General features: G+C 54.5%; 1 protein-coding gene across 1 annotated transcript in view; it reads left to right on the forward strand.

The window, feature by feature from the left end:
* Positions 1-27277, forward strand: part of SZT2 (seizure threshold 2 homolog (mouse)) — a 66130-nt gene that overhangs the window by 34288 nt on the left and 4565 nt on the right. Inside the window, 42 exon segments of the mRNA XM_009333910.1 lie at positions 32-173; positions 1607-1769; positions 1852-1944; positions 2128-2209; positions 2347-2628; positions 2993-3131; positions 3378-3494; positions 3612-3675; positions 4059-4244; positions 4315-4653; positions 4790-4979; positions 5383-5457; positions 5677-5815; positions 6052-6172; positions 6418-6547; positions 6663-6815; positions 6929-7031; positions 7408-7525; positions 7757-7868; positions 8324-8442; positions 8851-9015; positions 9643-9727; positions 13226-13414; positions 13536-13733; positions 14100-14269; positions 14451-14617; positions 15061-15158; positions 16010-16142; positions 16257-16384; positions 16676-16806; positions 17319-17501; positions 17953-18223; positions 18452-18531; positions 18875-19000; positions 20758-20963; positions 21086-21179; positions 22546-22626; positions 23046-23120; positions 25724-25937; positions 26227-26410; positions 26698-26820; positions 27081-27233. Coding sequence (XP_009332185.1) covers positions 32-173; positions 1607-1769; positions 1852-1944; positions 2128-2209; positions 2347-2628; positions 2993-3131; positions 3378-3494; positions 3612-3675; positions 4059-4244; positions 4315-4653; positions 4790-4979; positions 5383-5457; positions 5677-5815; positions 6052-6172; positions 6418-6547; positions 6663-6815; positions 6929-7031; positions 7408-7525; positions 7757-7868; positions 8324-8442; positions 8851-9015; positions 9643-9727; positions 13226-13414; positions 13536-13733; positions 14100-14269; positions 14451-14617; positions 15061-15158; positions 16010-16142; positions 16257-16384; positions 16676-16806; positions 17319-17501; positions 17953-18223; positions 18452-18531; positions 18875-19000; positions 20758-20963; positions 21086-21179; positions 22546-22626; positions 23046-23120; positions 25724-25937; positions 26227-26410; positions 26698-26820; positions 27081-27233 — 6121 coding nt within the window.

Raw genomic sequence — 27277 nt, forward strand, 5'->3', positions numbered from 1 at the left:
GAGATTGATATCACCAACTCCCTGCTGACAGTGTGCAGCCATGTCCGCTCATTCCGAGAGAGCCACCAACATTTCCGTATGCACTCCAAGACAGCCAGCTTCCAAGTGGGCAGCATAGAGCAAGAAGAGGAGCAGAGCTCTAGGGAACGGGGTGTCTTGGTCTCTGAATCAAGGTAGGGGCCCACCTCAGTCTTGTTTCTGTAGCATTGGGCCAGGACAGATCTTTCTTCAAGCATCTTCTACTGCCTGCTAGAAGGAATGTTGTAGGGTGGGGTCTAACAGAACCACATGTAAGGACAGATATTTCCAGTGGGATACCCACCTGATACGGTGTCCACCAGGACCTTCTCTTTTTTATAATCTCTGGTGACATCCATCCTTTCGCTTTCTCTGGTAGTCTTAGCTCATTACTGTCCCATCTGGCCTGAGCTGGAGGGCAGTTTGTCTGCAGGTAACTCTCAGACTTCGTGTTTCTGGAGAAATTATGCATCTCCTGCTGCTTGACTCATTTGAGTTTGCTGTTGACTCTGGTGAAAGTGACAGATTTCTTATCTTTTTCTAATGAATAAAGTGTCTTTTTTTTTTAATTAAAACTCTGGAAAAAAATTCACAAGAGAAATATCAAGGCAGAATTGGAATATGCTTGATGTTAAACTTCTGTCCTGCTATTCCTTAGGGTATTTCTGTGGTTTGTATTGCCTCTGGAAATTTAAGGAGGGGAAAAAGTACCTTACTGTGCCTTAGTGTCTGTTGAAGAAACAGCCTCTTTAGGTCCTTTTTCCTCTATTTGCCCTTGACTATCCTCAGTTCCTTTATGTGAATTCACTAGTATTTGTTGGGAATCCCCAATCCTATTTCTTCTTATACTGTAAGTCATCGAGATGGGCTGTGCTTTTGAAGAACACTCGGTGTTTGGAAAGTCAGATGTCTTCTTCCTCAAGTGCTACTTTCCCGGAGAAAAACTGTGGGAACTTTTTTTTATTTATAAGATATTACAAATCACCTATCCCAATGCAGATTGTATAAACATTACTGAAGGACGTACAGCTTGTGCCACATTGCACCCAGATCTGCCAGCTGTATTACTAATTTGAATTCCTGGGGAGTACTTTGACCAAATGACATCCCACTCCCCAAATTGGTTTTTCTGAGTTTTAGGAACTGATTCTGTCATGGAGCTGCTGAGTGAGCATAAGCCTAAGCTTTGCGCTCTGCTCTGTGCTGCCAAGACCCTGGGGGTCCTGGCATGGTGGCATTTCCTGTGAGGTGCCCTGGACTGGGTGTTGGTAATTCAGATTGCTCCAGCCCTGTTCCTATACTCAGCTACGTGTCTCTATTTCCCAGGTAGGGTGTGTAGCATGGTGTAGAGTACCTGGCCATGGGATTAGCATGGTTAAACTGCCTCTGGCCTGGCTTCAGACAGCCTGAGCGCTTATCTGGGTTAGTGGACAGCAGGAGGGTTTCTGGGGCTGTAGGGGTGGGGGCTGTGTAAGTCACATCGTGTTTACACAGATGAGGTGTGGGGAGCTGTGAGGTGGAATGCTTGCAGGGTAGATAATACATACAACTATTCCCATTTCTCGAATTGCCTGTTCCGCACTCGAAGTGCGGAAATGGAGGACTACAGTGAGCAGGACTCCCATAACATTGCTAGCCCCACAGAGGAGCCAAAGAGTGTGGGCACCAGCTGCTGTTCAGAGTTTCCCCTCTCGCTGCTGGAAATTGGACAGCCCTGCCAGGCGCACCCTGACTTGCATAAAATTATCCAGGTGAGGAACATGGGAGCTCGGCTTGGCTTCTGCGGGAGGGTAGAGTGGAATGTCTGCTTCACGTTTGGGATTTCTCTTTTAGGAAAAATTCCTGGAAATTGGAAGTTTACATTTCAAGCCGGTGCCATCAAATCCTCACTATTTCTTCTATTGCCCACCATCAGCCAAGAAAGAGGTAGGCATGGTGCTGCCCTGGCAGGCACCTAGTCCTTGTGGAGGGAAGTAGCTTTGCTTAGTGTCAGATCTGGATTTGGGGCTGGCAGACCCATGGGTAGACTGAGCCCCTGGGGAGCCCATCAACAGCCTGCTTCGCTGCCTGGCATGATTCTGGTATCTGCCCTTCCTCTCTCCTTCTCAGGAAGAGGCATCTCGGGATCAGGCAGACAGGAAAGGCAGTGAGGACATGGAGGGATCAGAGGCAGAACTGGCAGCTGAAGAAGGTAACACTTGCTTGGTCTGTCCTGGAGAAGAAAGTGTCTGTAGTCTTATCTGTGGTGACGCCTTTCAGAGCTTGACTGTCTGGTGGGGTCTCCGGGGACGTGGGCCTGGTTTGCTAACAGGGAACCTGTGTCAACAGGAACTGTGTCTGGGTGCTGCATTGCCACAGAGAGCGACCCAGAGCTAGAGGTGGAGTACCGTGAGAAGCTGGAGCATGAGTTCCCAGATACAGATTCCCTCTCAGACTCCAACACGGTGAACCAGGATGATGACTCCTTCAGTGTGCTGGGAGGGGACTCGCTCAATGAACAGGAATTCCTGGAGCAGGAGATGCCCCCGCTCTTTGTACATCTTACCTGCTCAGTGAAGCTGCGTAGCCAGCACAGTTCCATGCCCGTGCAGTCCCTGCCAACTTGTCTAGGTAAGAACAAGCCTTGCTGTGAGGTCAAAGGGCAGTAGGGCTTCTGTTGGGTCCCTGCTGGGTGAGCAGCCCCTGGAACAAACATGCTGTGTCCTAAACAGCAGTCCCTCTGGACCAGCCCTCCCTGTACGGAGCCCCCAGGGCATCCCAGCATCAGATAAGGGCTTTTTCACCAGGTCTCCCACTTGCTGTGGGATTGGTCGTGGAAGGGTGAAAGGATCATGGAGAATGGTGGCCTTCTTGAGCCTGTCCGGGTGTGTGGGACAGCCATCTCTTGCAGTCTCTGTACTTGCCACCAGGCTGTGTATGTGTGTTAAGCGAGCTGTTAGTTGCTTGATTCCCTTCGTCTGTGATCTCTCCTCAGGGGAGGTTCTGGGCTGCCTGGAAAGCTGCCAGGACTTGAACACCATTGACTTGGGGGACCTCTGTGTGACTCTTGACATCTTTGTGCTGACATTGCCCCTGGAGATAGAAGTTGTGAACGCAGACATTCTCCACAACAGGTAGGTGGAAAGAGGCCCAGTCACTCACCCACCCTCTGCCTGCCCTTCCCAGTCTCAGCTTCTCTCCATGTGCTGAGACTTGGGATTTTCCTTCTCACAGAGCCTCCTGCAGCCCTAAGAAAACTAAGATTTTTCCAAAATGGGTTCACCTTCTCTAGAGATCCCTTTTCACTCTCTGGAGCCCGTGTGTGTTTATCCTCTCTGGCTCAAAAACTGATGCTCAGTCTGCTCTCTCTCCTGTGGCAGATGCACCTCAGAGAGTAGTGTGTCCTTCACACGCTCTCCAGGGCAGCCATCCTCTTTCCGTTCAGACGAGGATATCATGCACAACTTGGAACGGCTCCCGTCCACAGGAGATGAGAGGTATGGCACTGCAGATGTAGCAAGGCCCTCATGGGCTCCTTTTGCTCCCTTGGAGCTGCACTGTGGTGGCTGCATGAATGAGAATGACTGGTTGATTCTTCTTCTCCTCGCTCCTAGGCACCCTGCACTTTCCAACCTCCCTGGAGTGCACAGGCAGGCTATTGAAGCCACTATGAATGAGGTAAGCCAGCCTTGCCTACTTCTTGCTTTCAGCTGGAGCAATGCGGCCACAGCGCACAACTGCTGTTCCGCACTTCCTAGCCTGCTCCAAGCTGCAACCTCTGTCAACTGAAGTGACTTTCAGGCCTTGCTGGTATCACACAGGCCATTGGCCTTGTGCTCCCCAAAAGTGTGGGATTACCCTGACAAAATTCTTCCTGCAGCTGGGGTGGGACAGACAGACCTCTCTTCCAAAGACCTTTTCTTAGGTACATTCAGAAGGAGATGAGGGGATGTAGGTGATGAGAGGGGCTGCCCTCATCCTGTTGGGACTTGGATCAGAATTGGGGCAGCTGTGCAAATGCTGGTCACCTAGGTCTTGCTCTGTGTCCTTGCTCTGCTCAGATTCGCTGGCTCCTGGATGATGAGATTGTGTCTGCACTGCGCCACTCGCAGGTCATCAGCACCTCCATCCTGCACCGAGTGGCCACCCACATCTATAACTCCAAGGGGCGGCCCAGCTGCCACAGCGAGGTGGTGCTGCTCCAGTTTGTCTTTGGACCTGAGCACTCTCTGGAGAAGTTCAAGGAGGTAAAGAGAGAGCTCTGAGGCAGCGCCATACACTTAGCTAGTGGGATGCTTATTCTTCCCTGTGTTGCAGGAGTTCAGAAGAATGGCTCTGCCAGGCTACATGCTCAATGCAGAAGGCAGTGACTACCACTACATCTCCATCAGCCGCCTGCACTCCAGGCGGGCAGCTCCAAACCCTTCGGGGACACCCTGCTTGCAGCAGCCAGCTGGAGGGGGCACCAGGACAGCCCTGGGCCCGGCAGGCCAAGAGGGGAGCAGTGAAATGGAGGCAGAGGGCTCCGAGCTACACCATGCAAGCTGTGTCCTCCCAGACGAAGCCCAGGGTCTCTGGGGGTGGCAGGAGAGTGAGACACACATTGTGCCAGACACAGGAAACCCCATACGTGGAGGCAGCCATGCACAGGATGAGGTGAGAGACACTGAGGTGGTCTGTTGGTGGAAAGGTGTGGGACACTGGTAACAGAAGGTAGAAGGATGCAGGAGTATGATCGGAGTTTTTTCAATGCCCGTTTTTCTGGTCATTTTTGCAACCTTGGCTTGTGCAGGTCCCAGGAGAAGCGCTGAGCCTTGAGCAGAGCAGAGCACCTGGCCATGACTCCCTGGAGGAGGCAGCTCTAGAGACAACCATACAGTCACTGCCATCCTCATCCTCTGAAAAGGGCAACAGCGAGAAATCACCATTGGTGACACCATCTGCAGCAAGCCTGGCTGACTCCGTAACACAGGGCAGGGAAGGTAGGAGCTGTGAATGTGGGCAGGATTGTACCTCAGCCTCAGGAACTTTTAAGGGAAGGGTCCCGTTTTGTCTGTAGCATACGAAACATGACTGCAACTCCTGTTCCAATCCCTAAACACCATAATTGGTGGTGTTGCACTGTTAGTGTCTTCCTTGCCAGGGTGCTGGCAATTTATTGCTTTACAGTACCCAGGGTACTAGGCTGTGCTGCCACACTGATAGCCCTAATGACATGAAGTTCTGGTGACTCCAGTAATGGCTGTGAGAATCCTATTCCCCAGCACTGCCTCCCCATGGCCAGCGCTGCCTGTTTGTCCTGTGGTGTAATGTTTCTCCATCAGATGGGTTGTGTGAAGGGGCTTAGCAACTGCTCTCATGACCAAACCCCTCTTCTCTTTGCAGGCTCCAGCAAGCAGCGTCCGAGCCGCGTGCAGAGCCTTGTGTCGAGCCAGGGCAGTATGGACTCCGACCACCTGGGTGAGTCTGCCGGAGCAGGGGTTGACTGACAGCATGCAGGCAGACGCTGGCAGTGACATGATAGTGTGGGGGCATGGGGGACTGTGTGCCTGGGCTGGGATGACCCCTGAGCCCTGAGGACAGGGCTTGTGAATGGCTCTGATCTCCTAGAGCCTGCTGTGCCCGGGGAGGAGGCTGGCTTGCCAGGCAGCCTGGAACTGAAGCGAGGATACATTGCAGGTTACGATGGGGGAAGCAGTGACTCGGAGTATGAGGAGGCACTAATGAGCGACCAGGAACCCAGGTGTCCCCTCATGCCAGATTTCTGGCTCATCATAAAAATCCAGCAGGACCGAGTGGAGGTCTATTACCACACACGGTAAGGAGGGTCCTGCTATCTGGCCACGGCTTCCCTGTTTCAGGACCATATTGCTACTCCCTCATCTCTGGACAGGATCTCCTTCCTGCCCCACGTGGGTGGGGAGCTGCAGGACTAGACTGGTGCTCCATAAGGGGAAAGCAGCCACCCTTCCCCACTGTGTTCATGCTCCCAGCACACAGGGACAGGCACTGTTGAAGTGCTCTGCTGACCCCTCTCTCCCCTTCCCTGTAAAGCAGCCTGAGTGTGGAGAAGGCAGCATCAGCAGAGACAGAAGAGGAGCAGCCAGGGGAGTGCCAGAGTCTCAACCAGGTGGTGGTGAAGAAGATCAGTGAAATCTGCAGGGTTGTCAATCAGGTAACAAATCTGTAAAGGGCAGGGGCAGAGCTGCAAGTCATGAGATGGCTTAGATGAGAAGGGACCTCTGGAGGTTGTCTGGTCTGTGCCCAGCTCAGAGGAGGGCCTGGGGAGCCAGTTCAGTTTGTGGAGTCTCAGCTTGGGGGTCAAAGGAAAATGGACTCAGTCTGGCCCTAAGCTCTTCTCCATGCTGTCTTCTGTGGGCTGTGCAAGCAACAGGACCAATCTTTTCTCATCCTTTGCAGCGCTTGCTGCTGCAGGACCTGCATGACAGCCACATATGCAACTCATTACTGGTGGCAGAAAGTGAGGAGGACATCTGGAAGAGTGAAACACCCTATACTTCGTACAGGCAGCGTGTCATGCCCACAGATGGTATGAATATGCCCTTGGCCATGCCTCAGTAGCAGTGCCACTGCCTGCCCATGGGTGACTAAAAAGATGGTGACTTCCACACTATGGCCCCAGCTATGTCCTATGTTCTTTGTAGATTACTCCGTAGAGGAGAGCTACCAGCCCCGGGACTACCTGGCTGCCACCATGCAGTTCATGCCAGGGCACTTTGCTTGTGATGTTGTGTGGAGCACACTCATCCATGTGCATTCGCGCCTCAAGATGGGCCCCAACATGGGAGTCTCACGAGGTGCGTACAGTCCAGGTTCCCCCTCACTTTGCGTGTCAAGAGTCTGGCTTCTGGCTGGATTGGCACACCAGAGGAGGGTGTGTGGGATAGCTAACATCCCACGTTGCCCACAGCTATCCAGGCACTTCGCTCGGTGCTCAACGCCTTCTCTGTGGTGAACAGGAAGAACATGTTTGTCTACCAGGAACGTGCCACTAAATCTGTTTTCTACCTCCGGTAAGAAGCCAGCGTGACTTGTTGGCCTGACCCTGCCCTGCTACATGCATTACACCAGACTGAGAGCTCCTTGGGGCAGAAAGAGTCTGCCCAGCCTCAGAGACCCTGCTGTGACCCAAGCAGCATCTGATTTCTGATGAGTCAGTCACATCAAGCCAGGCCCCTCCTGCTCTCCTTGCACTAAGCCTTTACATGGGAGGGAAAAGGAGGATTTTTTTGAGGGAGCCAGAGAGCTATTTTTCCACAAGCTCCATATCGTAAGGACTAATCCCCAGAAAGTGCACAGGGGAGAGCAAGGAAGACATGGATCTTCTGTGGAGGTATGATGCCGTCGTCCTTGGGAACGGAGGCTGACATGTCTTTCTCCTGTATTCAGACTGACTGAAACGACCTACAGTGGGAAGGTGTGGGAAGCAGAGAGTGTCCTTAGTCCAGCATCTCGCTCGCTGGCGCTGACACGCAGCCAGGAGCCCATTTACACTGAGGATCTAATGGTGAGTCTGCTGCTCTCAGGGAGTGGATGTTGGTGCTCTTGATCACAGGAGTGGAGGGAACTCAGTAGTTCCAGCAACCTCAATTTTATGTAGGATAAAGCTTACGTTGTAGATGTATGGAGTAAGGCAGCAGTGGGTGGGTTCTGCCTGACCTTGCTGACAGCCCGAAACAATGATGGATCTAGAATTCACATGGAAACTGTTTCTGTGTGGCTGTTTTTGCTTCTCCAGGGTTCTCGTTCCTCTCTGGACACAGCCTCGTGCCGTAGTGTGGACTCTACCCGCCCTGTGGGACAGGTAGACAGGCACATCCAGCTGATGGTCCATGGTGTTGCCCCAGCAGGTAAGTGTTACAGCACCTGGCAGCAGATGGACTGTGCTGATGCAAAGCAGAGGAATAGAGCTCCAGTCCCTGCCCTCTTTGCTTGAAGAGCAGAGGAAGTATCTCCCTCCTAAGCAAGCTGCTTTTCCTTAGCCCAGAGCTGCTCTCCATTCTGTCTGGATGGGAATGTGAGGAAAGGATCCATGGCCCACAATGAAACCTCCTGCAGACCAGGTGGCTTATGCCAACTTTCCCTATGCAGGAGTGCATTTGTCTTTGCCTGCTGTACCAGCAGTGTTTTGTGATCATGAACAGGTAGAAAAAGATGCCTGAAGAAATTGATGGTGGGGAAAGACATGTTCCCTGTGGGAAGTGACTGTGAGGGTGGTAGATCCTGACCAGGCAGGGAGGGGCAACTGTGGTCAGTCTTACTGGATGGGGTGAAAAAGCTGCTTGTATCTCTGCTTACTTGTCAGGGCCTGAGATCACAGATGAGCTGGTGAAGGTGTTACGCAGACGCCTGGATGAGGCCACCCTGGATATCATCACTGTGATGCTGGTGCGGAACTGCAAGCTGACCCCAGCAGATGTGGAGGTACCTCACCAGATATCTGCTCTGCTCGTCCCAGGGCCCATAACACTTTCCTACTTTTTGACCTGTCTCAGCCTCTCCTGTCCCAGGGCAGGGAAGGCCAGGGCAGTTTGCTGCATCCCATTCCCTGCTCCAGTGCTTGCTCAGGCTAGTGTTCACCGAGGTATATACTGTATGGGTGCCAGGGTAGGTGGGAGATCACTTTTGCTGGGGTTTGCAGCATGGCAGGGCCTCCCTGTGAATACCCCTGGAACATCTGCCCACATCTATCTCAGGGTGCTGTCTATGGACAGTGTGGTTCTGCCCACCACACTCTCCCTTCACATAGCCAGCTGGCGTAATTTGGATCAGTATCAGAGCCCCAGGGCATCCTGCTAGTCTCAGCTGAGTTTTAAAGCCTTCTCTCTGCAGTTTATCCAGCCCCCTGGGACGCCACCCACAGAGGTCCTGCAGTTTGCACTGCCACCCTCCGCCCTGCCTTGGCTGCATGCGGTGGCCTATTATCTGCGCCAGAACCTGCTCATCTTCCTGCACACCCCAAAGTACACGGACAGCAACGTGGAGCACCACTTCAAGGTGAGGAGGGCTGTGAGTTGGGACAGCAGTCTGCCCAGCTTCTACCTGCTGCTGGGGGCATTTGTTGGGGCAGCTCAGTCATGTTCCCAGCTCTGCCATGTAGCATCAGAGAGGAACTGACACTGAATACTGAAGCCTGGAGGAGTTTCACAGGACCATGAGCAGTTCCTGTTTGGCCCATTATAAACTTGGACAGGCCTTGCTTTGATACAAGTGGTTGCTTGCTGTGCAAAAAGCAGCAGCCACAAAGCTCATGCCCACAATCTTCTCCCAGGAGCATGGGAGAAGACCCCCTTGCAAAGCTGAGCTTGGCTCCTTGCATGGCTCCCTCAGATGTAAAGACTGAAACATCAGGGATAATAAAAGTTTGGAAGCAGCTACCCACCCCCTCAGCATGGCTGTAGCAAGGTTAGAAGGTGAGGCCAGATGTGTAGTGCCATGTAACCCTGCACAGAGCTGTAGGAGGGTCCTGCCCAACAGTGGCCAAGGCTGTGCTGGCAAGTATTTTAAGTAGGTCTGGATTGCTTGCTACAGGTCTGGGGATGAGCTCTGCACGCACGCGGGTCTCTGCTTCCCATTAAGGCAAGTTCTCTAGTCTCTGTCACCGTTCTTCCTTGCTCTCCTTAGCACTATTTCAACCACAGCGGGAGCATCCCTGACCAGGATCTCTATCTGTACAACAAGCCAGGTGGCCAAGGCACTGGTGGCAAAGGTACCGTGCTCAACTCATTTCTGAAACAGGGTATGGGGCTGCGTGTTGGAGAGCCGTTTCCCACGTTGGAGAGCTCTGAGTGACTGAGGAGGGCCAGCGTTGGGGCAGCGTGTTCCTCCAATGGCTGGGAGGTGGGCAGGGTGTGTGCTTGGGGGTCTGCACGCCCTTGCAGGTGTGGTGGAGCGAGCCAAGGCCTCCCACAGAGCAACTTGCTAAGCTTGGCCTGTTGCTGTAGGAAGCAGCTCTAGGTTGCAGTAGTTGTGGGGGCAAGACACAGCAAGATCTCAGTAAGTGTAGGGCACAGAGGCTCAGTGGGGCTGGAGCAGGGACAATTGTTGCTGGAGCCTTGCCATGAAGCGGTAGCTGAATGCCGCGTGTAACCGAGCACAGGCTGTGGGGGCAATATCCTTGCTCTTTTCTCTGGACTGCTGGAGGAGGGATTGGATAGGGCCCATCCTGCAGCAGGCTGTCATGTCATGTTTTGTCCAGGCCATGTGGTCTGTCACCTGGCCATTGTGTGTCTCGTGCCCCTCGTGCACTGTCTGAATGTTCTTCTGTTATGTAGGTACCATGTCGGACCTTGTGCAGCACCTCTTTCCACTCTCCCACTTCCAAGGTAGCACCTGTGGCTCCAAGTATTACTCCGGTTCCCTTTCCCGTGCAGCTCCCTGGCCCCTCTGGTCCCTGCTGTTCTTGTTTTCCTCGTGTTGTGGCTTCAGCTCTGACTCCTCCGTGTGTTTGTGTATGTGTGTCCATTTAGCTGAGCTCCTCTTTCTTGCTGGCTGGATAAATGAGCAAACAGAACCTGCTGCCCTGAGAAGGCAGCTCTGCAGTCCCCGGCTGCTGAGGGTCCGTGTGCTGCCCTGTTAGCTTGCAAGCAGTGAACTCCAAAAATCCTTCACCCTTTTTTCCCCACAGGTCCAAACAGGCATCTCCTCCCTGAGGAAGATGGGAATGATGTTTCAGCCCTGGTTTCATGCTCCAGGGTGTAGCATCATCACTCTCCCAGTGGCTGTGTCCGGGGGTGGGGGGTCCCCTTGCATACCAAGGGGCTAGAGTGGCCGGGCACCACTAGACTTGTACTTTGTATTTCAGTGAGCCTGAGTCAGAGGGGGCTCAGAGTCCCTCACAGATGGGAGGTAACAGCTCCCTAGCACCCCACCTCTCCACGGGATGTGATGGATGAGTATATAGCCAAACTCCAGTGCACCGGGCAGTAAGGTCCTTGGCAGCTCTTACTAACTTACCTCTTTCCATAGCCCCAGCGCTCAGGTCTTGAATTTTTTACCTGTTTTTCACCTGTGACTTAGTGGTTGCATTTCAGCTTCTCTGTGCTACTGTAACAAGATTGGAAGCCCTGTTCCCTGTGGCGGGGAGGCTCGCCTTTCTGCTGGTGGGGCAGGGGCAGCCATCATCTCTGCCCTGAGGGACCAAGCCAGCTGCAGGGTGTTGAGTGCTTGACATTTGCTTGGCAAACCAGCTCTGTCTTGGGGAGCACATGCAAACGAGGAGTCTGCTCCTGCGGCTGCTGACCTGACCTGACCTGCTTGAAAGCACTGCCATGGGTGCTCCCTCTCTAGAGCATGTGTCCCAGCACAAAGAGGACGTGGGACATTGTGCTTGGCTGTTCTCATGTCCTCACCTGAGACGGACTGAAGCAGAGCAGAGCTACAGGAATGGATATGATAGGGAAACCTGCCAGAGAGGGGGAGGCTGAAGGGGCTCGGTGTGGTTTATCCAGGAGAAGAAAAGGGGAATAACTACATCTTAGTCTGCAATTACCCACATGAACATCCACTGTCGTTCTGGTGGGCCCAGGGCTGACTGTCAAGCCAGGCAGATAAGGAGCTTGTGCCCTTTACTGTTTAAAGAGAGAAAGTCTGCTTGGGAGAGCTTATACTCACTGTCATGTGGGGCAGATTTGCTGTTCTGGGTGAAGTCCTGATCCCCTCTACCTTTGATATTTAGGAAATTATGAACTTCTCCATTGTTTGCTGGATAAAGGGTTGTTCCTGTGCCTGTCTGGGGAAGAGACGTGTCAGAGCCTGCTGCAGAGCACCTCTGAGATAAGGCAGTTCCTGTACTTCAAGTGGAGGGGTGCTCATAGGTGTAGGTTTTCCTTTCCTCAGTGTGAGTGCAGGTGAGCTGCCCTCTGACTTGAATGCCCACCTCTGTCCTTTGGGAGCAGCTGTCTCCATCCCAGTGCCCTCTCCCTTGCATCTGGCATGTCTTGGAGGAAAGATTGCTGCAGAGCTTATGCCTCATTAGGAATGATGGAGACCAGGTGGTTGTGCTGATGATTAGACCTGGGCACAGTCTGCTAGGTCTGGATTTGTCTCAGCACAGGGAGGGCACCCATCCTCCATGCGGACTGTGGATCTAGTTGGGTGCAGTTTGGTTGCTCTGTGGCAGTGGAGTCTGGTGTCACTCCCATCCTTGCTGGGATGGAAAAGGACAGAGTATGGGCTCAGCAATGCTGTGGGGCTGAGGTGGTTTGCATCTGGACACATCACCTGTTGGCAGTGTTGGAGCAGCTTTGCCATCCAGTCACCTGAGTGCTGGCTTAGTTGGTCAAGGGACTTTGAAAGGGGGTGGGAGCATCTAGGGTTACAGCATGGGGTTTGGACCTCACAACTGCATCCCTGCTGCTGCTTCCCTGGTGCCCTGGCCAGCGAGCTGGGCCATGGGGTGTGAGCTCCTGTTTCCGCTCTGGTCTGTAGCAGGGCTTCTCCTTCTGCATGGCCTAGGGCATGCAGAACGTGGGCTGCGGAGCAAGCACCACGCTGCTGCTCTGCGTGTCTGAACTGTCCTGTTGTGCATGCATAGGGCTCAGCGTAGGGAGGCTACAGGCAGGGCCTGAATTTTACTCTGTAGCAACTTCAGGCTAATACTACATGTCAGCCTGCTTTGTGCCTAGCGGTGCTGGTAGGAGTGTGTGGAGAAGGCCTCAAGATCAGATCTTGTACAGTGGGGAGGGGGCCGTGAGTGTAATCTGCAACAAGTTGTCATGTATACAGCCTTCCTCTGCAGGGACTCGAGGTCCTTCATAGCCTGGAGAGGGCTGCTGGACAGTATCTGGACTCTGTACTCTGTCCCTTAAGAGGATAGGGATGGTGAGCCCCATCCTGGATCCCTCTGCGTAAAGGCCCTCCTGGGGCAAATGGAGATACTTTCCCCTTGCATATGGGGCTGGACAACCCAGCAAGCTCCTGCAGGACAAGGTGAAAGCTGCTGTGACACTGCAGGAGAGAGATTCTTGGGGTGATGGGGACACCTGGTGCCAAACACCATGCTTCTTACCCTGGCTCCCCACGGGCACAGCTAGCCTATGCTCCCCTGGCTGCATCCCCTCCTGTGGACCCTGCCTGCCATGTGGCACAGCGCAACCCAAGTGGTGACACGACGGTCCCAGGTGCGGGGTGGCAGGCTGTAGGCAGGGCTTGTAGGGGTGCACCCAGTGCTGGGCTGACAGAGGCTGTCTCGGCTTCTCCCCTGCAGGAATCGCATGCATTGCACTGACGTTCGTGGATGAGCACAGCAGCCCCACCTCGCTGCCCCACAGGGAGAGGCCTGACCCTCTGAAGCTGCCTTCCTCCTCGACCATCATGGGCCTGCTGCAGGACGCTGACTTCGAAAGCCTCACTGCGGTCAGCAGGCACCAGCCAGAGGCCGGCACCCTGCATTCAGGTAGGGAGTGAAACAGGCCACAAGCTGCCAATTCCTTGCTGCCTCCGTATCCCCTGGGTCACCTAGGAGAGCTCGCGAATGTGGGAGTGCAGAGCCATGCAGGACTGCCCTTTCGCCGCAGAGCCCCGTGTGCTGGTGCGCCTGGATATCTGGGAGAAAGGCAACATCAGCCTGCTACAGCTGTCGGAGAAGCTGCGTGGGGCCCTGCGCCATGCTCTCTGCGATGCTGTCATGGAGTTCCTCGTGCTGCCGGCCCCGCTCTGCGTGGAAGCTGCCTGCCCCCTGGGTGCCGCAGACCTGGAGGAGCTGAGCTCTGCAGGTGAGAGCTCAGCTGGCACAGCCACCCCGAGCCCCCAGCCAGCCTCACTCCTCCTGCCTGGCCTGCGGGAGCTTGACTGTGCTGTGGGACCTGGGGCTGAGGCAGCTGGGAGGGAGGAAGCTGCTCTCCCCTCTGCAAGCTGCACTGTGTGATGTCTCAGGGAAGAAGCATTATAGAAATTAGGGTTGGAAGAGATATTGAAAGGTCTGTCTGCTCCCCAAGACTGAATCTACTTTGCTGGGTGTTGCTGAGGGCTCTCTCCCTTCTCTCCAGCCAGGCTCTGGCCAGCCACAGTGGGGTACATGGGGACACCAGCAGTGTCGCAGCGGGAGGCTCTGGAGAGTCTGATTTCCTTTGTCTCCACAGGAGGCCTAAGGAGGGCCATGTCAGAGACCAAGGGCTTGGCCCTGGCCACTGGTGGGGCTGGCAGGAGCTGTCCTCCACCCTTGCACTTCACCTCTGCCCCTTCGTCCAGCTCCGGGGAGCCAGTGACACCCACGAGCAAGCTGGGACGCCGCAGCTTCTGGGACATGCTGGTAATGTTGTTAAGGGACCAGTGAGGAGCATGTAAGTCCTCATGGTGTGTCAGGCCAGGAGGAATGGAGAGGAGGGATCTGGCTGGGGTTGGGAGGCCGGGCTGGTAGCAAGGACTTTGAGATCAGGGCGCTAGCTGGGCTGTGCATGTGCACAAGCCTTAACTCAACCCCTTCTCCCTAGAGCAAGGCCGAGTCCTCGGAGCTGGGCAGCCCCAAGACTACTGATGACATTGTGCTGGAGAGACCAGAAGAGGCTCGCACAAGGCGGCGGCACAAGACAGAGAGCGTCAAGCAGCATCTGAGCCAGGATCGGGCCACAGCCACAGCTGAACTGGAACAGGCACAGAGGCAAGCACAGCCTGCAGCCTGGGCAGCCAGGGTGTTGTTCCCCTCCGTCTGCTGTACAGCACTCCGCAGCCTGACATCCTGCTGGCTCTTTCTGCATCTTAACCCCCTGGACCACATGCCCCTTCCTTGGAGTTTCTCCCTTACACAGCCAGTTAGGGGAGCTGCCTTCCACACAAAGCCTCAATCCTTATTGCTGGAGTGCTGCTGGGAGCACTGCTGGTTCTCCCTGCCAGAGATCTCTTCCCTGTACTGTGGGGCCCTGCGCAACACCTGACACCCCTGTGGCTACTGACCCAGAGGGACCAAGCTCAAGGGAGCCCCCCAAAAAGGAGGGTCTCCAGGCTCTGCTCTGAAGCTGGATGGGAAGAGACCATTGCACCTTTGTGCCTTCATTGCTGTTGACTTTGATCTAGTATAACTGTGCTTCCCTTTCCTCTTCCCAGGCGCCGAGCCTGCCAGTTGGAAGAAGGGGATGTAGGTACCATGCATCCACTCTTCAATCAAACCTGCCAGCAGTGGATAGCATTCATGAACCACCTGGGTACGTATCTCAGGTCCTAGCTCCTCCAGATGGGCTGGGGATGGGCCTTTCTTCCCGGAGCTCCGAGGACAAGTCCTTATATGGCACCAAGCCATCCGCCTTCATCCCTTGCTGATCTCTACCTAGTTACGCACCCTGTCTCTCCCCAGACCTCACCAGAGTCCCATTGGTCTCAGGGCCAGCATCAGCATTACAAAGCTGTGGCAGGAGTCTGGGCATGTATCTCTGTGCACCTGAAGAAACCTGCTAAGGCAGTTGTTGCATCTGCCATGCTCCAAGCCCAGGGGTTGTGGTAGTGAAGGAGCTCCCAGATCTAGCAGGGAGGGAGGATCTGAGCCTCTGCAACATGCTCTGGGGCTGTGAAGCTGCATGGGAGACCCCCACTCTTGCAGAGAGGGAGAGGAGGGGGGATGCCCTTTGGGGATTTGGGTCTGTGTGGCTGCCCTGTTGCTACTTTCTGGACACCTCTCACTTCAATGTTTGTACATCCTCTCACACCTCCTGCTGGCAAGGTAAAGCTGTCCTCCTCTGATGAAGAGTAAGTCAGGGAACAAGGAATAAGTAGGGGAATAAAGTGCCACGCTCAGGGCATGCAGGGAGTTTGGTCCAGGTCCCACTTCAGGCCAGAGCCTGAAACCAGGGGTTATTTCAGTCTTTGTCTTCTCCTCCTCCATATAAGGTCCTTGTTCTCCAGCTCTGCCTGCCTCAATCCCTGGCAAGGCAGGAACTTGGCCTGCTCTGGGCAGCAGGCCTGCAACGAGGCTCCCTTAGCCCACTCCGCTGCCCAGGCGGGCAGGGCGTGGCTCTGAGCCCAGCTTGGTGCCTTGTCCTACAGTACTTCTTCCATGCAGGGTGCCCATCAGTGCAACAGTGCTCATTGGAGATTGTGTCCCGTTTCCTCCTGTCCTCCATCCTGGTGGAAGTGGTGAGCCTGGTCACTGCCCTGGCAAGTGACACCACTGTCAAGGTGTTTGAGCGGATCTGGTGAGTTACGCGGTTCATAGGGAGCTGTTTGGCACCAGCAAATGCCTATCAGCTGTGCCAGCCTCTACTCCCATGGCTCTTCTTGTCAGCCACCTCTGGTGCTCTTCTTTGCAGCTACCATCGGGGCACCGCCTTCCTGCCCTATAAGCCTGGCCAGAGCGCCAGCCCTCGCCCTGCAGCCGTCAGACACTTCATCCTGCTGGGACGCAACTTCCAGCAGTGGCGTTGCAGCACGGAACAGGGTGAGTGCCCGGCCAGGGTCCACAGGACTGTGTGCTGGGGGCTCTTGGGATGGGAGATGTATGAGCAGGGTTCCCCTCCTTGCTGGGACAGACTGCTTGTTCCCAGAGGTGGGCAGTGGGTTGTCTGTTCTCAGCTCCTGAGACCTTATTCTCAAATTTGCTTATGACTGCTTATTTCAAGATGAACTGAGCAGTACTGTGGCACAACATCCTGTTGTGCCACCTTAATGGCATGTGGGATGTAAGAGTGGGATGAACTGGTCTGAGGGTCCTAACTCTGGCTTCTTCCAGCTCACAAAGGGCTCCAGCGCTTCGAGGCTATGGAATTCAGCTCGGCAGAGAGAGGCTCTGACCCAAGCCTTGTCAGACGAGACCTGGCACCTCGGCAAAGGTTCCTCTTCATGGAGATCATTGACAAAAAGGTAGCAGTGAAGCCTGTGTGATGTCTCCTGAAAGCCAAGCTGTTCCCAACTGGCCCAGGGCTAGAAAGAGGAGAGGAAGAGTGCCTTTGCAGGTCACCAACCTTCCCTAGGCAGGAGCCCTCCAAAGCAGCTGTGCAGGACATCTCTGCTTGTGCTGCAAGCAGAGCTGGGGATTCCGTGCAGCACTGTGGGGAGCGTCGAAGGGGCAGCAGCCCTCGCTGTCTCTGACTTCAGCTGCCCCACTGTGGACTATAATTGCCCTTTCCCTCCCCACAACAAGGTCCACATCAGGCTGGGCGCTTGTGCTGCCAGTGCAGGTACCACCACCACTGCTGTGGCTGTTAACAGGGGGACTGTGAATGAGCTGTTGTCACTCCCTGTCCCAGCCTTGCCATTTGAAACTGGCTGGAGCTGCAGCAAGTACCAACCAGAGCACCTGGGGCAGCCTGTGTCACCATGCAGGCCCTCTCTGAGCAGGTCCCTCAGCCTTCCTCCCTCTCATCTCTCTCCAGCTGACGCTCTACACCTACAACTGGTCCCCAGACCTGGGGGCCAACCTGAACTGCTCGCTTACTCGCCTGCTGCAGTGGCAGAATGCCCGGTCCCACATCGTGCACTGCCTGCTCAGCCAGAAGCTGGGACTCTTCCACCACCACTGCTTCATGGACACACCATGGCATGAGGACAGCAAGCAGGTAGGGCACCCTGCCGGGCAGGGCAGTCCTTTTCCCTTCAGGAGGGGCCTTGGCAGCTCGAGGGTCTGACGAAGGTTGGAGACACTTCTGTGCTTTTGTGTGACGGTTGGCAAGTCATCCCCAGGTGCTCACATGTCAGACTGTGGCCGTGTCCAGCCAGGCTGTGGCTGTCTGCTCTTGGAGACAGCCAGAGGTTGGAAGGGAAGCAGGTTCTGCTGTTGGCACCACTTATCTGTGACTAGATTATTCAGGGTGGAGGAGGCTGGGGAATGGGCTTCCCACTGCACATTAGGGCCATGCTGGGCCAATGCCTGCTCTCCTCAGGACTGGTGATGGAGAAGGCCAACAGATATGTCTGCAGATGACCAAAATTGGGTTTACTCTGTTCTTGTGGGTCTTTTCTCTAAGGCTGGCAGTAAGGAGGCTTTCATGGCTGTGTCTGCTTGCTTAGGAGCCAAATCCTTTCCTGAACTCCACTTTGGAGGTGGATGCACTGATCCGGAGCTCCAGCCCCCCACCTAGCAAGGAACAAGGCCGGCTGAGCAGCTCTGCCCGAAGCCTACCGTCTCTGCATTTCCATCCTGATGTGGTGCCCTTTGACGAAGCTCTGCGGGATGTTACCACCATCAAGCGCATACCCCATGGGCCTGAGTTGGGACCTTTTGACCCCGTGTCTCGGCATGGGGCCCAGTTCCTGGAAATCAAGAGCATGGAGAGGAAAGGTAAAGCAAGGGGCTTGATGTCACGGGAGCCTGCCTAATCATCTCACTCCTGGAAAAGGAGCTCAGAACGAGCAGAACAAGAGTTCTGGCAGAGGGGACAGTTTTCAGCTGCTCCTGCCAGGGTGCTGTGAGGGGATGGGTTATGACCTGAGTAGGATGGGAGCGAAGGGGAGTGGCAATACTTGGGGTTGTGGCTTGATACTCTCATGGCTGCTTTGTTTCCTCCAGAACTGGAGAAGCAGATGAAGATTGAGAATCTCTTTGTTACCTGGCAGCAGAGATCAGCGCAGTCCAACATGCCTATCAGTGTGAGTGCAGCCCAGGTTGGGAGGGCAGCAGGCTGGGTCTTCTTACAGCACACTTACAGCTTGCCTATAGCAAAGGGAGAGCACTGGAGCTCAGAGCAGGGTGTATGTTGGGGATGGTGTTTGGCAGTGGAGCAGTGTTCTCTGCTTGAACTTCTGGGGTTGCTGGGCTCTAGCACCAGACTTGGGAATGGGGCCTTGCTGCCCAGTGCTGGAAAGGCTGTAAAGCAGGGGGTTCCCTCTAGAGTTTGATCCCCGTTTAAGCAGCAGTGCGGTGTTGCAGACAGCTTGTTCCCAGGTTGACGAGGGATGTGTGCTGTAACCGTGTTCCTCTTGTGCTGTGCAGCTGGCAGACCTGGAGACCCTGAAGCAGTCGTCACGCCTGGTTCACTACTGTGCTACCCCCTTGCTCTTTGACCCAGCCTTCCGGCAGCAGATCCAGACTGACCAGCAGGGCAAGGTAGAGGGGAAGGTGAGTGTCAGCAAGTGCCAGTGGGGTTGGGCTCTGTGCACTGGGGCAAAGGATGGCTTTGCAATCTTTTCCCAAGACAGGGCTGCTCTGAGCTCACCCCTGCATTACAGGATGAATTTGCACCTGTAAGATGGAGACTGAGAAAATCTTTGGGTCCTCAAAACCTTTCTCCTGCAGCCACACCATCCCTGGGGAAGACTGACTTCTGTTTTCTACCCAGGGAATTCAGGGCTGAGTCTAGCAAAGCCATTGGAGAGTGCTGTGTGGTACTGATCTGTTGAGGAAGCAAAACTTCACTTTATGCATTCAGCAGCCAGACCTGGTAAACCTTGCCTGGACCCAGCAAATAGCTAGAACAATTGAAAGCAACCCAGCTGAATCCTGAGCAGGTTGCAACCTGACAGACTCTAACCAGCACAGATCCCGCACCGGCTGTTCACTGTCTGTATGTGTGTCAGAAGTGAAGAACAGGCTGTTGTAATTTATCTAACTGTCAAAAGGATTCTGACAGGGACTTTAAACAGAGGTTGCTACAGAAATTGAGCATTCCCAAGAGAAAGGAAAAGTATCATTACAGAATGAAAACTTCACTTTGTTTTTGGAACAGAGCAAAATGAAAATTGTTATTCAATTTCAAGAGCCTGGGGTTTCAAGGTTGTGTATTGGGTTCTATATCTCCAGATCATTTATCGCAGTACATATGAGATGCCAAGCTTTGTAATGCTGTGTGGCTGTTCAGATTGGTCAGAACAGAAAGAGACTGCAAGGAACTCGAGAAGGACCTGAGTAGCCTGTGAAATGAGGGGTATTGTGGGAGCTGGGACCTGGTTCCCAGTAAAACAGAGCACAATGTGGAGAGAAATTTGAACTCCTCCTGTATTGTGCACTAACTGCAGAGCCTGTACAGAGCAGACAGCTCAGTGGATTTCTTCAATTTGTGAACAGTTGCATACAAAAGGCAAACTGTTTAGAGTACATCAGAAAGGGGTGTTAATATTATGGGTAATATTCCAATACATTTCTAAAATACTAGTGTATTAATGTCTTCACCTGGACAGTAAGTGTGAGACCAAGCATCTTGTGGCAAAGGCACTGAACTAGAGAAACTCAGAGAAGGTCAGAGAGTAGCCGGAGAGGCCCCAGGTAAAGAGACTGCTCCTGGGGTAGGTGAATGAAAGGGCAGATAGAAATATGTAAAAGAGCCACAGGCTTGAAGTAGAGAGATCAAGAAAAGAAACCTCGGTCTCTCACAGCACAAAGACAAGGAGTATTCAGGACACCAAAAGGAGAACTGAAAATGGTTTAAAAGGAAACACTGTTCCTATTCAGTGCTACTGAACTATTAGTAAATCCTGAGAAGTCAGCAGGATTCATAAGGGAATTGGACTCTTACATGTAGAGTAGGACCTTCAGTAGGAGCTGAAGCTCTGTTGAGCCTTGCGTGAAACAGTTGTGAGCCACTAAAACTTTGTGGAAGCCATTCTGTGGGGGGAGATGTGAATTATCCCCTTCTGCCAGGGCACCTCTTCCTGCAGTCTATTAGGTCTGCTGTTAGGTCAGTCTATGGCTGGGTAAAACTTGGATCTTGTGTTTTGGCACATGCACTAGGACAGTGTTTGAGGAACTAGCTGTTAGTGCTCTCTGGCAGAGGGAGATCTGCCCTCCATTCAACCAGAGCAGCTGGTGGTGTCCCAGCGAGTGTCACCTGCTGGGGCCAGACACAGCAGGTCTCCTTAGGAAATTATTTTCTCTTCCAGAAGCGCCACCGCTCAAATGACTCTACAGCTTCAGGGAGGGACCGCAGCCACAGCTGTGACTCGGCAGAAGCGCTGCCCTGCAAGGTGAAGGAGGAGCCCTGGCTGCAGGAGATGTGCAATGCCTTCTTGCAGCAATACATCCAGTACCTGCAGAGCATGGGCTTCATTCTGGTCCAGGTGCGGCCACCCTCACCCACCACTCGCAGGTCAGTGACTTTCTGGGAACTCTGTTATTGGAGAAGGGCCAACACACTGAGCTATGCCCTGGTTTGACACAACAGGACATGTTGGCTCCCCTGCTCAAGGCTCTCTCTGCTGTCATTTCCAGTAGCACAAGCCGGATCCGAGCTCTGGCAGCAATGGGCGTGGAGGGGAGAGGGTCCTTCTCCTACACGAAGCCAAAAGCAGAGGGGAGTCCAAAGGTGAGTGCATGTCTGTTAGAGGGGTGGAACTGGGATGGAAGTCAGGCTGTGGAGTGGGGTGGTTCTCCTGGTTGGCTTTTGAATCGGTTTCAGACAGAAAGGATGTGAGAGGGCAGAGAAAGTACCAAAGCCAGAAAAAGAGTCTGTCTAGACCAGCACCATCTTTGAGATGTTGGGTCAGATGAGACCTTCTTGCTCTCCTGCATGTCTTCCTGCAGCCCCTTCCTGGGACTGGGTCGAACCAGGGCAAATCTCAAAAGGATGGCAACAACTTGGAGGGGGCTCAGAAGAGGAACAGGGTGACCTGGGTCCAGGACAGCTGCCTTTGGGTGTGATTCTGGAGGTTTACCTGTCAGAGAAACCTCAGCACCTATGGTGAAGGGCAATTCTGGGGCAGAAAGATCTTTAGTTAAAGTGAGATGAATGCTGAAGTTGAAGAGATCAGAGAAGATAAACCCGGAATGGCTCTACTGCGAGAGCAGGCTGAGCAGGCTGAGGCTCTTCATTTCTAAAGAAGTTGCAACTAGGGAGGGACAGGACAGAGCTCTACCAAATCGCAGCTAACCTGGGAAGGGATTGACTCCTTGCTGTCTTATTCGATACAACACCTAGACACCATCAGATGAAAGTATTGGGAGCCAGTTTCAAAGCAAAAGGGAGTGTTTCTTTGTGCAGCAGGTAACAGTGGTCTTTATCGAAAGGTTTTGTGAACACAAGAGCTTACAAGACGGAATAGGTAAGTACCTGGAGGAGGAATCCATCTGAGTCGCTGGATAGGTAGAAACCATCTGTGGCTCATGAAGTCATCCAGGGATGATGGGAGCACATAGCATTTGCTCACCTACCTTTGGCTGATGTTGGTACAGGATTGTGGGCAAAACAACACCTTGCAGTTAAAATGAGAAGAGAGCAATCCACTGGAACAAGTTAACAAGGGTCAAGTGAATTTGCTGGCAGCTAAGCTCTGAGTCCAAACTGGACGCCTCTGATAGCTGCTGTGTCGGGCAGATGTGATGGTCTGGAGAGTGCTCAGCAGGGAGAGGTGGGAGCGAGGTTTTGTGGGCAGCAGCACCCCTCAGCTCACAGTGTCCTTGAACTCTAGAGGCAGCCTGTCCTGAGTAAGCAGGAGGCAAAGGGAGCAGTGTGCCTGGTGTGCTCTCTTGAAGGCTGTTTATTAGGTTTGTTAGAATTCTTTTCACAGTCAGCTCTGGCATGTCTGCTCTCCTCCCTCCAGTGAGGGTGCTTGGTTGATGACGCTCCTCTAATTCCACATCTGCCACAGAGCCTTGTGGCAGCCTCGCACTCTGGTGTGCAGGCTGCTCCCCTGTGCCAGAGAGACTCTCCAGCTTTGTCCTTCTCTTCCCAGAGCACAAGCCCTGCTGTTGCCACCTATCATCTACAGAGAGCTCTTCCAGGTGGGATTGTGCTGATGGAGTTGGCCTTCCAGGTAAGAAAGAACAAGAAACAAAGTACAATCTCTGGGGGTTTGGGGACAGTCTTCAGAGGTGACAGTGTGAGTGATGAGGAGGAGTGCAGCAGGGACATGTGATTCATTCTTTCTTGTCCTGCCTCTTCCATGGTCCTGCAGGACCGTGGATCGTCTAGGGATGGTTCTGCAGGGCTCAGAACAGTAAGAGTTGCTTGGAGGGGGGCTAATAAAAGATGCAAGGGCTCAGCACCAGGTAGGGTGCTCTGTGCTCAGCCATGTGTTGGCTGCGCCAGCTTGGTTCAGACAGGAGAGGAGACAAAACACGGAGCAAGAGTGTCTGGGACCCAGCCCAGAGAGTGAAGCATGGACATGTTGGCTCCCCTGCTCAAGGCTCTCTCTGCTGTCATTTCCAGTAGCCCATGTGCTCTCTCCTCCAGGGCTAGTACTTCTGTGTGAAGCAGTACGCGCTGGAGTGCTCACGGATCCCCATGGGCCAGTCTGTGAACTCCCAGGTAATGGCTTTGCAGGTGCAGCTGGTGCTCCTCAGGGTCAGGGGCTGCTTCAGGAGAGGCAGTGATCTCTGGGACAGAGTGGGCATTTCAGGTGCAGCAAGCTCTGGAGAGCTCTGCTCCCTCCTCCTGGAAAAGCAGAACCGCACAGAGCCTTTTGCAGCCACGTGACCTCCACAGCCTGCTGCTTGAGCAGTTCTGGAGTACAGTGAAAGGGGGTGGGAGGTTTGGCAAGAGGATGACTCTTGTCCTAGCTTGGGGAGCAAGATAGAGGAGGCTGGGGAGGAATAGGAGCAATTCTGGCAAAGATGGCTGCTCCAGGGAAAGTCAGTGCATGGAAAGCCAGAAGCTCTCTGCTTCCCTTGGAACAAAAGGAAAGTGAAATGGGAACAGGGATCTGTGAACATGGATGGCTGCCCTTTGCCAGAGGAGATCACTTTCTGCACCATGAGCCCTGGTTCTTGATACCTCTGTGCTTTGCTCCACAGCACCATGGGGTTGCCTGCTCCCTTCTCTTTTGGTGTGTCAGGGTGTCTCCTACCTGTCCCCAGGGCACTGGTGTGGCTGTCTAGAGGCTGGCCAGCCCCAGCCTGTCTGAGGCAGGAGGCGTGCATAATCATACTGTCCTTTCCAAGGTGGCTCTGTAGCAAGACTGCTTCTTATATACATCAAGAGTGGCTCTCCTAAGCTTAGAGCCTGCCAGGGCCTCGCCTGAGGGTTTGATGAGCCTTTCCTGGGAAGCCCGCATGTGCACAGGGCAGGGTTACCACAGAAGCTGGCCAGCCCCAGCCTGTCTGAGGCAGGAGGCGTGCATAATCATACTGTCCTTTCCAAGGTGGCTCTGTAGCAAGACTGCTTCTTATATACATCAAGAGTGGCTCTCCTAAGCTTAGAGCCTGCCAGGGCCTCGCCTGAGGGTTTGATGAGCCTTTCCTGGGAAGCCCGCATGTGCACAGGGCAGGGTTACCAGGCTGCAGCTGGCATTGCAGGGAACATCCAGGCTCTGTCTGGCTGACTTGAAAAAAGACTTTGCCTGGTTTTGCAGTGGGAGGGGTTGGTCCTGGGAGCAGCAGGTGAAAGGCGTGGGGCTTGCTGCAGGGGCCTGGCCAGCCTTCCCACACGCTGGGACTAGCCCAGAATTCCCCCAGATGGGACAGTTGGGCTCCTCTGCCCCTTCTCTCCCCTTGTCCCACCCAGGGCCTGTGCAGGACAGGCTGGATGCAGGAACAGGGCTGGGCAGTGCCTTGTCCCTCTTCCCACTGGCTGTGCATCTCTCTCCATCAGGGCACTCTTACAGCCAGAGCTCGCAGCAAGAGCTGCATGGGACCCAGCTCCGTCTCTGAGTCTGCGGTACGTCCTCTCCTCCCACTGCCATGCTGGGCACAGCAGGACCTGCCAGTGCAGGGCTGAACCTCCCACTGGCTGTGCTTCCACCCTTCCTGCCCCAGTGCCCGGCTGCGGAAGCTGCCTCTTGCCTCCTGTGCCAGTGCCTTCTGTAGCAGTACATACCACAGTGGGCAGCACAGCTTGGGAGGAGGATGGGGTGGGCCCCAGGTGCTGGCATGGGGGCAGCACCTTGTATTTCTTGCTCTTCACCCTGTCTTTCCTGGGGCAGAGCTATAGGCTCCTCTCTGGGCTCGTCCTGGCTGTGCGGGTTGCCCTCTGGCTCATGGCAGTAGCAATGCAGGTGGCGCAGAGAGTGAGGGCAGCCTGTTCTCATGCCAATGCCTCTTGCCTGCTGGTTTTCCCTGCTTGCCCCTTTTTAAACCAAGGGTGTGGGTCAACTGCCCAAAAGTGTCAGAGAGCCCAAAGACATTAAAACTGTGGCTCCTGGCATGAGGGCAAGGCTGAGGCCTTCACTAATGCTGTCCCCTGGCACAGTAGCTGCAGTTGTGGTGGGGGCAGGGCCAGGGGGGTTTGTGTGAAGGCTGGTGCTGCCCCGGTGAAGGACTGGCACACTGGGCAGAGGTGATGGCCATGTGCCAGAGGGGACCTCCCTTTGGGCACACCTATGACACACCAGCCACCACTGGATCTGGCTCCCAGCAGCCAGCCTGGGTCCCTGTTAGTGAGCACAGGGCATTAGCAGCTCTGCTGTTGCCCATCTCCGGGTCCAGCCACTCCCCACAGGCCCCTGTGCTGCCCCCTGCTCTCGGGGGATGTTCAGAGAGTCAATCTTTGCCTGTAGATCCAGAATTTGCTGGGGCTCCAGCCCCAGTGTGTCCTGTACCCACTTAGGGACTAGGCAGTGCAGAGCAGCGCTCAGCTGAAAGGAGGCTGTGTCCTCCTTCACAGCCACATGGCGTTCAGCTCAAGAGGGGGATGAACCTCATGCCAAAAAGGAGGCAGTGCTGATCAGTCTGTGCTGCTACTGGAGACCAGAAGTGGGGTCAAGTGTGGAAGGAGCCACCAAGCTGGATCCCTTGGGGCCAGGCCTGCGGGTCTGCTATTTGCACTGTGCACACAGCTTCTTGGCTGCATCCTGCTCTGGTGTCGAGGCAGGGGTGGCTGCACTGGCTCTGCCATGCCTTGCTGTCAGCAGGGCTTTGCAGGAGGGTGTGAGGTGCCTGATAACATTCCTGCCTTGACTCCCTGTCCCTCCGCAGCTCTCTATGCTCTTCACGGAGGAGTGTGACAAGGTGCGGGACCTCATGCACGTGCATTCATTCAGCTATGACTTCCACTTGCGTATAGTCCACCAGTATCTGCTGGGTTCCCACATGACCCTCCGCCAGGGCTACCATCTCACCAGCTTCCTGGAGGATTTCATTGCGCACCACCCTGACATCCCCAAATTTGGCCGCAACCACGTTTTCCAAGGTGTGTAGCTCAACATGTGATCAGCCTGGGGTTGATTGCAAGCCCATAACTTGGCAAAAGTTTTCCAAGTGCTTTACAAATAAACCTGACCTTTGGAGTATGCCGGGAGATGGCAGGGAGAGGGTGACATGAAGGGCCCAGCTCCAGGGGAAATCCATGCTGCCCTGTTGTGGAAAGGAGGTGGGTTGCTCTAGAGCTCTGTCCCCCAGAGTAGTTTGTAGGACACTGCTCTGCCCAGGTAAGAGGCACTGAGTGTCTCCTGTGATAGCAATGTGTCCTCTTCCACTAGGCATGCTGGCCCTGCCCACCAACATGATCACTGCACACCAGCTGTACAACTACATCGCTGACCATGCCAACACCTACCACATGAAACCCCTACGCATGGCCCGGCCAGCCACAGGCAGTGACAACAAGAAGGGGACACCAGGCACAGAGCAGAACGAATATGCACTGGTCTCTATTTGGAACAGGTGAGTGCATCTGCTGCAAGTTCCTGAGCTGCCGGAGACTGCTGGGCACCCCCCAGTCCTGGGGACACTACCCCAAGGTGCCAGCAAAGTTGACTGTTCTACATGGTGCCAGGCAGCAGTTCTGCCCAGTTTTTCTGAGATGGCCAACAGGGGTGCTGTGCATTTCCCCAGCACTTCTGAGGAGTCCTGCTGTGTCAAATTCCCCATGCCCAATAGTTCCGTTGTGACCAAGAGCTCTGGGGGAACAAAGTGAGGTCCCCTTCATACTGATGTGCTTTTGCTCCCAGCTCGGGCTCCTACAAGGACTCTGAAGGTCTGCGTCATCACGATGACTTCGATGTGTCCCTCCTGGTGTGTCACAGTGCAGCACCGTTTGAGGAGCAGAGTGAGGCGGAGAGACGCATGCTCCGGTGAGCGCTGGGGGCCCAGAGACATGACACCAAAGCTTTCTGGCTAGGGAGGAGGGCTCTGGGAGGGACTGGCTCTGTCTGGGACATCACAGGCAGGTTTGGGGAGGATCCTCACAGGGAACAGGGCAGTGTGGTATCTGTCCTTGTCTGGGCAGAGAAGCACCCTTACTGGCAGGGACAGAGAGGCCCGTGATTTATTTGCAGACCAGCTGAGAAGGGAGCAGCCCTTCCCCAGGTCACAAGTGTCTCCTTGCTCTCAGCTTGCGTTTCTACGTCATCATGACTAGCCAGCGTGAGCTCTTTCCCCGGCTCACAGCCGATATGCGACGCTTCAAGAAGCTGCCGCGCTTGCAGCGGGAAGTGCTGGAGCCTGTGGTGGGCCGGGCAGCATGGGAGGCAGCAGAGCCGGAGCCGCGCCTGGGGCACACGCAGCCCGCAGAGCGAGAGCTACGGGATG

Source organism: Pygoscelis adeliae, unplaced genomic scaffold (genome assembly GCF_000699105.1).
Source record: "Pygoscelis adeliae isolate BGI_AS28 unplaced genomic scaffold, ASM69910v1 Scaffold10, whole genome shotgun sequence".
Lineage (NCBI taxonomy): Eukaryota > Metazoa > Chordata > Aves > Sphenisciformes > Spheniscidae > Pygoscelis > Pygoscelis adeliae.